Here is a 17536-nt window from a genome sequence, read left to right on the forward strand (position 1 = left end):
TCTGGTAATGACAAGATAAAGAAGAAAAGCGAATAGATGATTTGATAGTATCACAAAGAGGAGCTCTTCATAATTAAGATTTTGTTAGGGAAGATGATTGTTATCCTAGTACTTTCATTGCTTATCACATCTTGTTTACTATGCTAGTGATTGTGTTATTAGCTAAAATAAGCTTCTCAAAATATTTTTTAAGAACTATTTGAGATCTAAAATGTCATAAGAAAGGCTGAATGGATTGGCAACATTATGCATTGAGAAGCAATTGTTGGATGGGATTAATATTGAAACCATCATCGATGACTTTGCATCAAAAAATGTTAGAATTTTTTCAGGTAATTTAATATATATACAAATTATTTCATATAAATATTATTTTTGTATTTAGTTAACTGTTTATTAGTAACTTTATGTACATGTGTGTGTGTGTGTATACTATCAATAGGTTGTAAAGGTATTATCATATTTATATAAAAAGGCCTAAAATTTTAGGTTCGTTCAAGGTCAAAAATACTCAGGACCAGAGGACCGTCCTATCCCAATAGAATGGATTAGATCCGTCCCATCCTACCAAAGTCCTAATTAAACTAAACACACTGTTGTTCATTATCCCCTAGCTACCAGCTTGTCAGTTTGTTCGATTATTGCCAAAGTTTAAAGATTTGGTTTGACCCAAGTTTGCTGCGCACTCGCAGGGCTTATCGCTAGCAAGCTTTCTTTCCAATTTCCAGCCAGGCTAAGTGATATCTCTGAACCGTGAATTTGGTGGTTTGCTTTTTCGAAATGTCTCAGCTGTATCCAACGGTTTCAACTTCAATATCCAGCATAGCAGAACATTTTCAATCGCTGATTAATCTAATTACGTTTTGCAAATTTGCCCCTTTTGCTTTCTAATATAAAACGATTGTACTTAAAGAAAAGTCATGCATGATATCACCGATTAAAAATGATTGGTAATATGTGCTCTACTTGTGTGGGTAATAAGATATCACACACAACCAAGCTAGGTGAACACACGACCTAATAGAATAGAATAGATGCAACCAAATACGAGTCTATTGTATAACCTTGTGCAGTCATTATCTTAAAAACAAAAAAAAAACAAAAACTTTTGTGCTTGTCCAGTCCCTGCACAACCCGCATGTGCAACCAAACATTGACGCGATGCAAATGGGGCTATGCAAGCCAAACGATCACTACCATATTGTATAATTTTATTTTGCCCTAAATAAGTTTATTTACATAATTGGGATGTTTCAAGTAACCAATAACAGTTTTTCATACTTGGAGGATTCGTCTTTCATCAGATGTCGCCGCCTAGGCGGCGTAATTTTATTCGTGCTGAATAAGAAATTGGAAATTTTCTAGAACAGCATCGACAGGATCCTGTTTGCACCGGCACAGCTTGGCGCCTTGTTCCATCCCCCTTTGTTGTTTCGGGAGACCGCAGCCGTAGCAGAAGACGAAGTCGCACCTTTAGATAAACATTAGTGCAAGGTTATACTACTAATTTTTAAGACCCATACATTGAAATCAAGATCAAAATATCTAAATGTGTAGTAGAAATTATAATTAACAACATATATGAATAGAAATAACTAGCTTTCAAATCAAAATTCAGGATTTTAGATAAGAGATTATTCTGAAACACTTAATTAATAACCAACCTAATAAGAGAAACTAAACTTAATAAAAAATAAGAACAAATAGGTATCGAATTGGAGATAATGAAGGTGATTCACAGCTTGGATGGTGGGAGTGTACAGTAACACATCACATTTCGTGCACCACGTCGTCAGTTTGTGATGAGTGATGATGCTAGTATCATTGAAGAAACCAAAAATCTTATATCTTGGGTGTTTGATTGCGGGTGTTAAAGTTTAATGGCCACTGTAGTATTTTCTTCTTATTTGACAATTAATGTCCAATCATAGATTAATTAGGCTTAAAAGATTCATCTCACAAATTATTTTCTAACTGTATTTTTAGTTTTACTAGTTGAGTGCCCGTGCGTTGCTACGGGTAACACATCGCACAACAAATTATACGTAAAGTCGCTACGGGTAACACATCGCACAATAAATTATACGTAAATTTCCATATCATCACAATTAATATAATAATAATTAATATTAAAACACACATCTCAATCTACTTATATTTAAAATAAAGAAACAAGTACGACACTATTAACTTCACACTGATAGAGAAAAAATAAGAAACAATTCATTGTTTTTTGCTTGTGAGACTAATATAGCGTTCAAGGTGATCTCGAACACCTTTCGGTATGTTGGCTATATTTTTGTTCCCGGTATATGTGAGTAGGTGTAGCAATATATGCTTCCTCACTTCATAATTATCCTGTCAAATTTTTATACACATATATAGCTATAGTTAAACAAATATATAAGGTGAAAAAAGAATAATTATTTACAAAGGTTAATACTCACATTATTGCAAATGGATGTTTCTATCCTTTTACCATTCCACGCATGCATGGCAAGTAGAACATTATAACCAGATAAGTCCCTGAGGAAGCATTAAATTATTACTATTATATAAATAGTAGAATATAAAAACGAATAGTTTCTATTGTAAAAGTAGTTACCCATCTAACTCAAATTGGTTGACTTCTGCAACTCTATGGTCAAAGAGGATTAAATCATCTCGCCACCAAGGGCATGAAACCTTCATGACTTCATTTAGGACAGTGGAAACCCTTTGAATTTTGTTTGTATATTTTTTTAGTGGTTGAATCTTGTAAAGATCAGGTTTAGGAGTTTGGTCTACTATGTAGAGAGCTCTTCTAGACATGTCTAGAATAAAAAGATTATAAATACTGCATGCTGTAACCGTTTGAAGTGGTATAAGAATCTGTAATTGAAAAGGAGATCTCACTAATATGGTATTTGAGAATAACATGGTATTTACACAAAAGATGTAAGGAACATAAGAAGAGAAGCAACGTTACCCATGTGCACTCTTTAACATTGTATTTTCTCCAAGGCCATTCAAGAGCAAATTTTGCCAGTTGGTTATAATCAACTTTTGTTCGATACTCATCACCTTTACTTAGTTGACACGCAAGCTATATAGTAATATAATGAATGAAAGTCTAGAAATATAAAACAAAAGAAATAGTGATTCTATATCATGCCATTATATAAAGTAAAACTTACCGAAAACTTTAAATCCATGTAATGCTTTGACACATTCTTGTTTGTTCCCTTCAACTTTTCAAGTTCTTCAAAAGCAAACTTCCGTGCTACCAGGTTAAAACAATCATCATGAATTCCCTCGTTCTTGTTTAACATGCTTTGAATTTTCTTGAGACTCAACACAATCGGATAGGGCTTTCACTTACAACCCATTCTTGCCTGTAAAATATGAATATTTGTATACATGTAACAATACGTGGTATATGATTTGACATTTATCACAAAAATAAACTTACTCTAAAGCAATATCTTGGTTAATTGTCATGATATAATTGCAAACACGGTCTCTTAATTCTTGTTCGCCCATTGGCAAGTCATGAAATGTAAGAGCATGTGCGTTAGCATTTTGCAACATGTCAGCTAACTTCTTTGCAAAGGACCTACAAAAAAATTATTCATATGATTAAATGAAAATACCAACTATTATTAATATATATATATATAATAGAGGTTACTTACTCTAAAGTAGCTGCATCACTAATGGAGTTGATATAATTTGAAACCCTGGATAATATTAAATCTTCTTCATAGGCATATGACTTCTCACCCCTGCTTTTTTTTAGTGGTCTATCTAAAATTTCAATTTCATCTATACTCTCTTCTTCCTTATCATCAGTTTCAGAAGCCAACCACCATTTCCGGGCATTTTGTTGGCAGTTCAACAAAATGGCAAGTAGTTTGAATCGAAAGTTTTTCATATCACCCTATGTAACATCAAGTATGCATATTATTTTTTGATGACACGTTAGTATAAAAAATATAATAAGTCAACAAATAAAACATTATTATTTCTATATACCTGAGTTACACTGTCTGATAGACCTTTTCCTTTTCCTCTCCAATATTCCATGTAGTTAAGCATGAATAAGCCACATGATGACCTACCAATTTTGAAACATGAAAATGTAACGCTAAAAGTTATATCTATAGTTTATTAGTTGAATTTTAAATATTGGTATTTGTATATGATACATATGATGGAGTATTATACCCATCTGTTTGCATGGCACTTGTGAATTCCTCATTGAATTTCCAATCTTGAACTTGAAGGTTCTTCCATTTTGTTTGTATATCTTTATGTTTTGCTACAATATCTATGTGTCTCTGTAGGCCAATTATCTAATATAACACATAGTCAGTAATAAAAAAATATTAACCAGGCAAAACTTTTAAATGAAATTAATATTTTACTAACCGTATAGACAAGTTCCCAACGATTCTCCTGTGTTTTACCTAATGAATCGAGCACATGTATCTCTTCGTTTATACCATCTACCACTGCTAGGTACCAGTGAAAGTCTTTGATGTTGATCGGAAGAAATACCTAAATCAAAAGTTAAAAATATTATAATAGAATACACCTAAATGAGAACGACATTTATGGGCTTGAGATGCACAATTTTACCATGTCATATTCCAAATAGTTGCACACCCTTTTTGCTATGTGATCTACCTTAGGATCGAGGTACTCCTCATTTATCTTGCCATCACGCTGTAGAATACTTGTATTGAACGTATTCTCTAGGAATACCGTTCCACCAGCTCTGTTTTGGAGATGTTTTTCAGACCTCATAAGCTGGATGTAGGCACTTAAGACCTATACATATATATAATGCAAGCAGTAAATTAGAATGAGCAAACTATTTTGAAACATTAAACCATGCATGCATATACTTACATCTCCCTCCAAAAATCTATTATCATGTAGGAGACATTCCAAAATATGTCGTTCTACGGTTATTCCCTAGATGTCCACCAATACTTTTTTTTTTGGTTGTGACAGAATATTTTCAATAGTACTATAATCTTCGGCGTTGCAAACATAATCTGCATAAAAAATAGCAAAATAAAGAATTAGAAGTCCTCATTAGCTAAAGGAAAATGGGAAGAGTCAATGAAAGTAAGCACCTTGAGGTTGAATTTTGACCGTGTCCGTTTTCTTTGGTTTGTTATACTGCAACACGGACCTAGATGGATACACCTCCTTTTCTTGTTTATTACATGGTTTAGTCACTGACAACATCTAAAATTTCATAAATTGAATGTCAGACAGCTTAAATGAAACAATAAAATTTCCTATAGCCTAAAGAGGGAGTAGATCATATATTACTTAATAACATATATAGTAATAATAATAAGATAAAGCATAAGGAATGTTTTGTTGCTTGGGAGAGAGCCCAGCTTGGGAGCCCAGAGCCCAGCTTGGGAGCTTTCCGACCGGGACTCCGCCCAGACTTGACCGTCCACAGCCGGCCGACCCACCGACCCCCGCGGCGGCGCAGGAGGCCGCCGGGAAGGATTCGCACTTGCTCAACTCCACTCCCCCTCTGTAGTTAATCGCGCTCGTTCCACTCCACTCTCGCTCTCCAATCCCCCCATGAGCCGTCGCCGGTGAAGAACAGCCCATGGCCTGCGTCCTGGACCGCCTCTTCATGCCCAGCACCGACGAGCCGCTCCAGCGACCCTAGCCGCCGGCCTCCGCGGCGGTGGAGACCGCTAGGAAGGTGCAACAGGCGGCGTTACCAGTATAGCGGCCGGCCGAGCGGGGGAGGCGCTCCCGCTCGTCGTGAATCGGCCTCGGCCCCAGCTTCGTCAACAGGGTGCGTGGGGAGCAAATCACCGCCGATTGGCCCGCCTGGCTCTCCAACATCGCTGTCGAGGCCATCGGCGGATGGAGCCCATGTCGCGCTGACTCCTTCAAGAAGATTGGCAAGGTGCGTTCACTCGCTCCCCCATCCCCCGTTCCCCCGCCAGCGTGCCGCCATTGGTACAGGAAACATACCGTAGTTTAGGACGACCTGTCGTGTTTTGCTGATTGATGGCGAGGGCACCTCGAAGAACCGCCGTGGACGTAGTAGTCCCCTTGGTACGTCTGCTCGGATGGCGCAACGACCTCGCATGGGCATGGGCCTCGATCCGATGATTTAGCGGATTGATAAGGCAAGACTTCCCTTTTATTGTTATCTGAGATTTTGACCTCTAAACGAGATTGATTTTATCATGGCGGACTGGTGGGCTGAAATTAGAGTGAGGTTTTGTATTCTCATCAGCCGGCGGCCCAGAATAGCAGCAGCCCGGCTGTGTTCGTGATCTCCCTGTAAGCTATATGAATCAGAGAACTCTTTCCCCTATACCCATCAGAGGAACATGGAAGCTATAAGTTATTGTCTTCTTCTCTCGGTAGTCTTCTGTTTGAGTGTATTCCTAATTGCTTCTTCTTTCACAAATTCGTAACTTATATTTCATAAAACCACTAAATTAGAGGACACTATATCTTTTTATAGAGTTTGTAACGCTGGCAGAAACATGCCGCTAGGTACCTTAGATGATCAACCCCCTAGTTTCATTCTAGGAGCCTTGTTCTCTAGCTAGAGTAGCAATAGAAGATTCATACTAACATGTCATCAAGAACTTAGTCGGGCGTAGCATTTTTCAAGACCTGATGTCCAAAATAGCAAGACCAAATGTGCATCTCGAATAGGGACAGATGAGTGCAGCTTGCAGTAACAGATTGCAAATATATACATCAAGTTATGTAAAGTATAGTGAAGCTACCATCGACTAACTATTACACTACAGTTGCCAAATAGCTCCACCGCCTTGCTACACATCTATTGATGAATGTCGTATCCGCCTTTGTAACAAACGCTTGTCGGATGCCTACAATTTTCGATATAAATGATGTATTAAACATTATCTTTGAAAAATACATAGATTAGAAAGGTAATTTCATTTATATGTAAATATCGTATTTGGTATACTCACCCTGAAGTTCGTTCGCTGCACGGTGAGGTGGATTGAATGCTAAAGTCGTATAATCAGATGTTTCTAAACACCCTGGGTTATAATTTTGAATCAAAATCAATGGTCAGTTCGTAGACTGTTATATATATATATATATATATATATATATATATATATATATATATATATATATATGATGTATTATTTAGACATTGAGTGGAATCAATTACTTACTATGTATATGGTTCACCCTAAGCATACTTGCAAAAACGACAGTATTGTCAAGGGCAGCATTTTGCAACTTTATTTTATGTGCAGCCAAGACTTTGCATGACATTATGACAACTACCAGATCACATCTATAATTACACATATGTACGTGTTAGAATATAGGATGCATATAGTACATATATACATATTTCAGAAAGAAATGGTTATAACATATAAATCTTACCTCTTATCCATGAAGACAACCTCTCTACACAGCCCTGAATGCGGTCGTTCAATTTTCCCCCAGTGCACAAGAATTCCTACAAAGTCTATATAAAAACAGTACATGTAGTGTATTGTTGTTAATACTAAAGGTAAAATAAGAGAGTGTAGATTTTAAAAATACCTATATAGGTCTTGCTAGGGCAATGCATCACATCAAGAACGGATGTTAAATGGTTTGAGCATACTGGAAACTGGATGGGCATTTTCCAAGGCTCCACTGTAGTCAAATGGTCGAACCTACACTCGTAATTGCTTTGAATATTTCGAAACTCACTGTGCGGCTTAATTTGGAACCTGACATCATGAATAGTGTAGTCACGTCCTTGTTGTAATAACCTGTTGAACCTCTCAGTCTCAGGGCCACTCATGATCCCCACTAATTTACAACCCTACAATTATATAGTGTTATTACCATCTATGTTAGTTTATGAATGAAACTATTTTACTTCTATTATTCTTGAGTCTTACCATAGTATCCATGAGGATGAAGCGCTGAGAGTCTCGATAGAAAGGGAACTTTGCTTCAATTCTAACAGTAATACTCCAAGAGTAACCGATGTCAACAAGTTGAATATCTTGGAATCTCTTAAATCTGTAAGAAATAACAAAGAACACATGTTAATGACTTGTAATAAACCTTGAGTTGCAATAAGGTCACAAAGAATATTTATACAAGATTCCAAACAAATTTACTACCAAAAATATGCCATGCTGGTGGATAATTTGTGATTACATATATATTGTTCTATATATATAATTTGGGTAATTCTATATATTGTTGTTTTAAGAATATCTAGGTCATCTTTGGACTATATATCAGTCGCATTTGCTCCAATTGATTTCCCATTTTGTCAGTTTCATTAACAGGCTTGAAGGGAATCACCAAGTAAGTAGGAAATATGTGATTTTGAGCAACATTGTTAGTATAAGTAGAAAATATGTGATTCTGAGCAACATTGTTAGTAACTTTGACCCATAAACTTACTATTGGATAATGGAAAATACTGTGTACGTAATTATCAGTGTCCTCATTATTGACTTACTATTGGGCATCAACCTACCTGTCATTTTTCATTGATAAATATTGTAGGAGCTTCTACTGATTTTGGTTGTCCCTTATAGTAGAAGATGTAAAGTATTTTTTTCCAAGGTAGATTAGTTAAGGCGTGTTTGCATGAGGACCATCTTGTTTTCCCTTGAATGCTTGTTCTTTCAAGAATATCTAGGATTGTAGGTCATCTTTGGACTATTACCAGTTGGATTTGCTCCAAATGTTTTGCCCATTTTGTCATTTTTGCTGTCTGATTCTGAAGAACTCTGTTTAGGATATTTGGCTCACAAACCTACTTGATATTGAATTCATCCAAATTTTGTGGTAGCTAACCCTCAATCTTGTTAGCATTTATGTGCATGCTTCCATTTAGCGAAGCACTGAACCATGTACATTGGTTGTAACATACCCTTACAGAAAGTTATTTTTGTAGGCTTAGCTTTTTCTTAATGTCATCTTGCGAAGGGTATGCACTATGCAGAGCTGTCCAAATCATTGGGATAATGGACAGCACTATCTATGCTAGTCTGAGACCCCTCGTTACCGTTGGGCATCAAAAGAATACCCCTCAGTATCTTAACAGTAAGTAAGACATTCTTGGATTTATTATTTGTCTTCCTTTATACTCTTTAGTTTTGCAAGTACTAAAGTTGAAATTTATTTGGACATTCTTGGAGTATTTTGTCTCCAACATGGATTCACTGTGTTCTTTTGTTCCTATATATAATCTAATGGAATAGCTTTTCAAATATTTATTATTAGTAAGCTTTAACATCAGTAAAGTATTTATTACTATAATATAATATGAGAAAAACAAATTGTTAATAGCTATTAAAATATTTGTAGAATATGAGATTTGGAATTTACCTGGTCATCTCAGAACTCTCCACGAATTCAGCACATACTCTCTTCAAACTAAGACTTGTTGGCATGTTTGGTCTACAAAAAAAATAATTAGAAAAGGTCAGGTGTTATGTAATGAGGATTTTTCTTTCTTGTGTATGATCTTTTTCTTCAATCCTTTGCAGTGACCAAACCAGCGCGAATGCCATAAACTAATCCTAGATCTCCTTTAGTTAATTTCTGGATAACATATAGCGCGTCAGGTTAGTAAACAATTCATGGACTTCCTCAGGTTGGTAAATTCATTTTCCTTTGCTGGTCTAACAAGCATGATCCATGTATATGAACCTCTCCATACAAAATTATTTCTACTTTGCTCACATGCCATCCATGTACATGAACCCCTTCATACAAAATTCGTTTTCTAACAAGCATGATACATGTACATGTGACTTTAATGTCTCCTCTGCTCACATGTTTTTTTTCTACCAGCAGACTGAGAATCATTAAGAAGCAACTCATTTAAATCAGGTCTATATGAAGGGATGGGCATACCTGTTGAGTGCCGACGAAGATCCGAGCACAGTAGCGGCACGGAGACCTCAGCACTTAACGTGACGGAGCAGAGGGAGGACCAGTGAAGCCTGCGTGTGGTGTGGCGTCGTGACGTCTAGTGTCGTCGACAATCTTGTGGAGTAGGGCGGCGCAAACGGCGGTGGTGGAAAGTCAGCCTGGTGTGACGGAGCACAGACAGTCTGGCAGCTTGCCGTCCGGCGTCGTCCAGGTTGTCTCGTGCCAATTTGATCTTCACATCACCGGCAAAGGGAAGGCCGGGAGGTCTCCACACCGAAGCCGAAGGATGCACGCATGGTGGCTCGCGGCAGCGTGGAAGCGGCAGCCAGGTGCGCCGGGCGGTGCTTTGAAAGATCGGAGGGACGTCGAGGCTCGGTCTTGGCAACCGATTGAAGGAAAGTGGCGTGGGCGAGAGTCGTGCGTTCGCGAGTCTCGGTTGCGGAGACCGTGGCTGACTCGTGGTTTCCTTAATAACTCTCCACGTAATAACCTATTGGGCCTTGATCATAGTGGGCCTTGATATTATTTGTTTTACTTTGTAACAGGTGGATGAGTGAGAGTGAATTTGAGATTTTTTTTTAGAAAATGAAGCAATATAACCAAGGTTTGATTTCAGTTTCCAATTTGACGAGAGTAATGTAACCAAGGTTTGAGAATAATATAATCAAGGTTTAGAAAATTGTGGACGAGAGTTTGATTTCTGTTCTTTTGCTCATGTCTTGCCTTCGCCAGCTGTGGGTGTTCCCAATTTGATGGAATGCAAGGCTTTGTTTAGATACACCCAAAACTTTACAAGGTTTCCCATCACATCGAATCTTACGGCACATGCATGGAACATTAAATATACATAAAAAAGTTAACTAATTGCACAATTTATCTGTAAATTGCGAGACGAATCTTTTGATCCTAGTTAATCGACAATATTTGCCACAAACAAACGAAAATACTACAGTAGCAAAACCCAAAATCTTTTCGCTTCTAAACAAGGCTAGCAAATTAGGTTGCCAGCTTGGTAATTGCTTTTGAATCAAATTGGGAGCTCTCTCTTATCATTGTACCTAATTGTGCAGCGTCGATACATTCATTTGTATCAAACATGTTGATTTGAAGAATCTAAGTACAACAATATACTAATGTTTAATCACAAATACTTCTTCATCTACCTCTTCAATATTGCAACCATTAACGTAACTAATAACACCCTGGTTGTTTGACATTGCTGCACATTCTTCGTATTCAAGCCGCTTGACCTCATTAGCTCGAGCGCTGAGTGCAATTTTAATTTGGTCATTGTAACAAGCGAAGTTTCGCATTTCGTCCCTGATAGCTGCAAGATAAATGTTAGACGTCTTTAACAAGATCTTTAGAATTATTTTTTAGGATGATGTTTAATATTATAATTAGGGTCGAGAAAGTTACCTCTTAGAGATGCAAAAATAGGACAATAATCCCATGGTCCCACAAAAATCATAGAACTATGTTCTGACATTATCAAACAACCTATGAAATGTTTTGATGCTTATTAATTATCTGGTCCGTAATACTAAATTTAATTATGTTCATATCAACTTACGTGCATAAGAATCCACAACCACATTAATGGCAATGACAAAATAGTTTTCAGTACCGGCTGAAAAAAACATATGGTAGTTTTCTTCAGCATCGTACGTGAACACACGGAGAAATCCAATCCGGCTGCATAATAAAATAGTAATTGTTACTACAATTACAATGATTAGACAAAATACATAAACGTTAAAAAGATTATTTTTTAAATAAGTATATACCTATTATCTTTGAGTACAAGCTCCCTAAATGAATTAGGAAACAAGGTCTGGCAATCCCACGACCCGACATGAGCCACAACCGCTATTAAATCAACTTGTGAGTTGTTTGGAGAGCTCAATGCATCTTCCAATGATACGAAAGATGCAGCATATATAGCCATAATGTGTAATGCTATAAAAGAATTGGTCAGTACGAACATGTATTTTTTATTTAAAACATATAGATTGCATTTGCATCTGAGGCAAAGGTTACATTTGCATTTGAATTAAATCAAAAGTAAATTTCCACACTACTTGACGTCATATTTTCAAAAGAACAGAGCCTAAAACATAAGATTGAATAGACTCAGAAAATATAGTTAAATTAAATGGAAAGGTATAAGAATAGAGGCTAAATAGCCAAAGGTGAGTTGACTGTGTTGTTGATTTGTTCCACGGACTATGGACCAGTCGCCTTCGCGTGCACGAGTGAAGGAAGCACCACGCCGAGGGCACCATGGCCTATGCGGTATTGCGGTCACCGTGGAACAGAGGAAAAAGCTAGAGACCACAGAGGGCGAAGAGGCCTCGCGCAGAAAGGGTAAGAGCTCACCGCGAACTGATGGCGATGTTCTTGTCGCCGGCTCGGCACGGAGAGAGAGGATGCGCAGGGTGGCGATGTAGAGTAGGAGAATGAGAGAAAACTCCCTTTTAATGACAGAGGAGAGAGCAGAGTCGCAAGAGTTGAGGGAGGCGAGAGAGGACCGTGGAGCGGCAGCGGCTGGCTTGGTCCGCGTAGAGCCGGTCGCGCGGCGGCCGGCGGTATCGGTCACGACCCGGCCGTGACGGATGGATAGGAAGGAGGAGCCGGAGGAAAGAGATAAGCCTGACGTGTGGTGTCAACTAATCAGCAAGAGGACAAGGCACTGACATGCGGGCTCCAGCTGTCCGTGAGGGAGAAGGCGGGCTCCTGTTGCTGCTCCTTGGCCCAAGAAGAGAGTGCGCAGCTGATAAAAGGTTGGGCCAGATTGGGCCAGAAAGAGAGAGATAGAGGAAGGAGATTTTATTTTTATTTGCCTTATTTTTGTAAATTCGTATGAAAATCAAAATCAATTGCTTTTAGAAGCAAACAAAATTTTGAAGTTATCTTTAAAATTTTTATAAAATCTAGAACTTTTTGAAATAACCTTTTCAGTTCATATTATATATATAGCATAAATTGAGTCAAACCTAAAAAGCAACCAACACACGGGCACCCAAGGACTTTCACCGCGTGCCTGCCGCTAGGTTTGCCGTGGCTGGCCGCCGGCTCAAGACCATCATGGCCAGTGCAGTCTGTCGCCAAGCCAGCGGCAGCGAAGCGAGCGTGGCAAACCGTAGCCGATGTATCCCGCGCGCGGGGGCCTGTTCCCCTTTCGGACGTCGAGGATGTGGTCAGGCTGCTCGTTCGTTCTCAAAGACAATTTTGTTTGCAAGATCTCCGCCAGATACGAAACTACATTCAAGTACCATATGCTACTGTGTATATATATGTGTATTCAAGTTATGCTCTTGGTCGGCTACACGCCTGCACGCATGCATGCATGGTCGTGTTTCCATGGCACCGTTTGCTGGTGCAAGGTGAAACTGCAGCTTGCCTGATGGCCCGACCGGCTGGAAAATACAGGATCGGCACATTGTATTGCATCTCAATAATTTATATTTCTTTTTCTTTTGATGGCAACCAACACTACGAATTAGTAATTTATTACGTAAAAAGCTAAATATTAAACAGAGAAAAAACATATTAGAAATACTATAATCAATAGGTTTGAAATATATATATTTTTTATATATAGTCAGTAACATATCAAGAACTCATAACTACTTATCTCTCATTTCTTTCGGACTTTCTCTATTAACTGAAATTTATAATGATACAAAAAATGTCACTAATTAAGGACACAAATATAAGAATACAATAGTTGTGCAAAATAGAAGACTACCTTATCATGGAGTGAGGACCTCTTTGTAGACAATATTTTTTGTGAATGTACCATTTTTTTTGTTTCTTATCATTCTTATCACTGGGTGGGACAGCAAGGATCCTAATATTTGATCTGGCAGTGGCTCTAGATAGCGCAACATACAACTGACCATGAGAGAACACTGGTTCAGGCAAATACACACCAGCATTGGGGAGAGTCTGCCCTTGTGCTTTGTTAATCGTCATGGCAAAACTGAGTCTAATAGGAAACTGCTTTCTCTTAAACTGAAATGGGAACATCTCATCATCCGAGGGACATAACGGAATCCGTGGTAGGAAGATTCGCTTTCCGGCATGGTCTCCAACCATAATTTCTGCATCGATAATATTTCTTTAGAACCCTCGAACCACCAGCCTGGTTCCATTGCAAAGTCCACCTGCAGGGTCGATGTTCCTTAGCAATATGACCGGACACCCAATCTTGAGCTTTAACACATGTGGAGGGAGACCATTGGGGGTCAAAGTGTTAAGAAACTCAGATGGGTAGTAGTTATGTGGATCATCTATTGCACTATCAAAGCTATGGTACACCATCTCATTCCCTTCGAAACGACTTATCATCTTCATGTTAATCATATCAACCCAGTCGTTCCGTGCAGATAATATTGCTCGTGAGGTGATGTAGCTCTTGTTTGACATATTGGCATTGAGGGCAGGGAATATGCAGTCAATTAACGTATCAAGATCACCGTCTTTCCCAGTTTGTGGTACGCATATATCATCAGGAAGATGGATTTCACCATTACAATTAGTCTCCTCAGAGCCCCCCCCCCCCCGATGCGTAGCAAGTATTCTGCAAACCATGGATCGCTTTTTGCCCTCATGTTTCGCACCAATTTGAGATGTCGCATGGAATTCCAAAGGTATGACATCCGTAGTGAGGCACCAACTATTTGTGCCCTAGACCCTCTTCGAACAACTGGGAGAACCTGCCTAAAATCTCCACCAAACACAACAGTCTTGCCCCCAAACGGTAGGTTAGGACGATCCATGATATCACGGAGACTGTTGTCTAGCGCCTCAACACCTTGCCTCTTCATCATCGTCACTTCGTCCCAAATAATAAGGGAGGCGGTCTTAAGTAGCTTGGCGGTACCACTCTGTTTTGTGAAGGTGCAAAACGCCCCATCATCGAGGGTAAGGGGAATCTTGAAGCGCGAGTGGGCGGTTCTACCACCCGGCATTATTGACGCAGCAACACCAGATGTTGCTGTTGCCACAGCAATCTTGTTCTGACTACGTATAGTAGCGAGTAGGGCCCTATATAGATAAGTCTTTCCGGTGCCACCAGGTCCATCGACAAAGAACAAACCCCCATGATCGGTATCAATAGCAGACATAATCTCATTGTAGGCAGCCCGCTGCTCCTCGTTAAGGGTCACTGATAGTGCCATATCATCAATGCCTGCCTCAACGTTAGCCTCCTCAAAAATCTCCCTGGGAATATCGCCAGATGGATCATATGTGTCATCAATATCAGGAAGTGGGTACATCTTTATGTCCTTCTGCATTGATTCTAACAACTTTCGAATATCTATGAGGACCATTTGTTCCACTGCAAAGCTGGATTGGTTATTACGCCTGTAGTCCTCTGACATTGCCTCCTTATGCTTTTCCCAGAGTTCTAATACATCACTCGGCTCACAGAAAACCAAGATTGTTGCAAAGAGCCTTCGCAATGCATATGGCATCATCCATAGAGTAGCTTCAGCAAGGCCCTCATGTAGCATGTTGTCTGCTTCAATGAGTCCCCTTCTTTCTGCAGCTTCACGAAAAGTTGGTAGTAGTTCACCAGACACTATCCTTAGATCAGTGAACGAGGTAGCACCAGCCACGTGGTTTAGAAGCACCCTAAGATAGTAACGCTCCCCTTCGGCCGGATTGGCACATACAACTCTTCCAATCTATCTTAAATGATTCTTTTGTGCCCTTCTAATCCATTGTTTTCCCTGTGAGTCCCACTTATAGTACTCAGGAAAGTCTCGATACAATATACCACGAGCATGTTCAGATGTGTTGTTCTTCTCAAAGTAGGCTGTAAGCATCGACCTTTCAACACCTGGACGATTAAGCACTCGTCGAACACCCTCGCGTTGGTGAAATGACACCATATGCATGTTAGGAAGATGGAGCTGCAAGGACAACACCGAAGGGGACCTATCACTTATATCAAAACCATATATCCTCCACAAGGCTTCTGGTGGAGTTACCCATCTAGCATCCCTGTATTGTTTGATCTCATCAATGTTTCCTTCATTGTCCTCCTTGTCAGCCTCTCTCACAGCCACAGATGCGCGATCATGACCCTTGTAAATGTACTTAAACAAATACTTCACTGCCTTGATGCTCCCACACGCCTCAACATTGATATGGCAATTGAACAAACGTAGGAGGTATGGATTGTAAGGCACAACCCATCTATTGTCAAGCTCATGCCCGCGAACTTTTTCTTTTCTGCCATTGTCTCGTCGTCTATAAACTGGGTATGAATCCTTGCCCTGTAATGTGGCATCACAGAAAGGTCGTGGGTAATGGTTCTTGCATGATTCACGGCCCTTTGTACACGGACAATTGCGATTAAGTACTCCACAAGGTCCATGCATCATATGCTTTGTAACCATTTTATACAAGTCTGGATACTTCTTCTTATTTGGGAGTTCGGCAGAGATGAGAAGGTCATACTGCTCTGGGCACGTGATCTTGTAGCGTTTGTCCATGATTAGCAAAAAATGTGCATGCGGAAGACCCCTCTTCTGGAACTCCACAACATACACGAGTGCACGAACCTTTCCAAGGATATCCTTTTTTAACAACATGTGCTTAAGCTCTTCTAGTTTTGCCCTAAAAACCCGATCAATAAGGTCCGGACGATCCTGTGGTGTTTGTCCAGGGTACAACTCACGTGTGATCTCATCCCACTTTGGATTACATGTCATGGTTAGGAATATATCTGGTTTTCCAAACCTTCGCACCAGTGCCATGGCATCCATGTATCTACGCCTCATGTCCCTCGGGCCTCCGATAAACGATGAAGGCATCACTGTCCGCTTTCCAACAGCTTCTGATCTTCCCTCACCAGCATGTAGGCTATCAACCAATCCTTGGTACAGATCGGCTCTAATCTCAGTTTGATGGTTGCGTATGTAATCCAATCGAGAACTCTCGATTTTGATGTACGTGTCCACTGCAAATTGTTGGAAAAGACGCTTGCCATAAAGTATGGGATTAAATATTCCTGGCCGTATCTGGAACTTGTAGCAGTAGTAGTCATGCACAGAAACACATAAATTTCCTGGGGAGTCTGAAAAAAATTATGGTATTAGAGGTGTTCATGTGATAACGGTTTGATATGCATGAAAAGTACAAGAAGATATACAAACCTGTTTCTTCTTCTTCAGTACCACTACGAGCCTTACGTAGGGCACGAGCCGTGTTGACATCCTCCATAGTAACACCTTTCTTTGGGATATCCATATGCCATCCAAGCTCACCTCTAGGGAAAAAGAGTGGGTATGAAAGAGCATCATAGCATCCATGGTATGATCGGATGCCATGCCTGCTCCTATCTTTCCCATGTAGGACAACACTATTCTGAAATTGACCAAGGAGTTCACTACCCTCAATCCAAACAGCAGCCACCTCCGAAGCCATCGGCACGTTGTATGTCCTTTGATCCAATCGCTGATCAAGGTTAAGTGTAAGATGATAGTCCTCAAGGTGTTCAGCGTGACCTAGACTCCTCAAATGTTGTGAGTACGGGTTGTCACGAAGGATGGCCACCAGTCTATCTATAACTTCTTTATCTTTTTGATACTGCTCTTCA

The 17536-nt window shown here is 39.5% G+C and overlaps 3 protein-coding genes and 1 long non-coding RNA gene across 5 annotated transcripts; 1 reads left to right on the forward strand and 3 right to left on the reverse strand.

The window, feature by feature from the left end:
* On the reverse strand, nucleotides 2185-6108 carry LOC8062729. 2 transcript variants are annotated; one of them, XM_021454230.1, is made up of 14 exons: nucleotides 5998-6108; nucleotides 5124-5238; nucleotides 4894-5042; nucleotides 4621-4812; nucleotides 4411-4539; nucleotides 4207-4334; nucleotides 4015-4096; nucleotides 3675-3919; nucleotides 3452-3595; nucleotides 3177-3374; nucleotides 2969-3085; nucleotides 2606-2871; nucleotides 2448-2526; nucleotides 2185-2358 (listed from the first exon to the last, which is right to left on the reverse strand). In XM_021454230.1, exons 4-10 carry the CDS (start codon nucleotides 4786-4788, stop codon nucleotides 3332-3334), a joined length of 939 nt encoding a protein of 312 aa, XP_021309905.1. In that variant the 5' UTR covers nucleotides 4789-4812; nucleotides 4894-5042; nucleotides 5124-5238; nucleotides 5998-6108; the 3' UTR covers nucleotides 2185-2358; nucleotides 2448-2526; nucleotides 2606-2871; nucleotides 2969-3085; nucleotides 3177-3331. The 2 variants fall into 2 exon arrangements, with proteins under 2 accessions (XP_021309905.1, XP_021309904.1); XM_021454229.1 differs by having other exon boundaries at nucleotides 2185-2526.
* On the forward strand, nucleotides 5386-10622 carry LOC110432941. The gene is made up of 3 exons (XR_002450241.1): nucleotides 5386-5929; nucleotides 8939-9087; nucleotides 9534-10622. It is a non-coding gene; the product is annotated as an uncharacterized LOC110432941 (long non-coding RNA).
* Nucleotides 6708-9440, reverse strand: LOC8062730. Its single transcript, XM_021454231.1, has 7 exons — nucleotides 9373-9440; nucleotides 7923-8046; nucleotides 7576-7843; nucleotides 7414-7498; nucleotides 7194-7318; nucleotides 6981-7052; nucleotides 6708-6875 (listed from the first exon to the last, which is right to left on the reverse strand). The coding sequence occupies exons 1-7, from the start codon at nucleotides 9435-9437 to the stop codon at nucleotides 6784-6786; spliced, it is 831 nt and encodes a 276-aa protein (XP_021309906.1). The 5' UTR covers nucleotides 9438-9440; the 3' UTR covers nucleotides 6708-6783.
* LOC110433110 lies at nucleotides 10869-12551 on the reverse strand. Its single transcript, XM_021454772.1, has 5 exons — nucleotides 12301-12551; nucleotides 11709-11880; nucleotides 11495-11616; nucleotides 11341-11421; nucleotides 10869-11248 (listed from the first exon to the last, which is right to left on the reverse strand). The coding sequence occupies exons 2-5, from the start codon at nucleotides 11867-11869 to the stop codon at nucleotides 11052-11054; spliced, it is 561 nt and encodes a 186-aa protein (XP_021310447.1). The 5' UTR covers nucleotides 11870-11880; nucleotides 12301-12551; the 3' UTR covers nucleotides 10869-11051.

Source organism: Sorghum bicolor, chromosome 2 (genome assembly GCF_000003195.3).
Source record: "Sorghum bicolor cultivar BTx623 chromosome 2, Sorghum_bicolor_NCBIv3, whole genome shotgun sequence".
NCBI lineage: Eukaryota > Viridiplantae > Streptophyta > Magnoliopsida > Poales > Poaceae > Sorghum > Sorghum bicolor.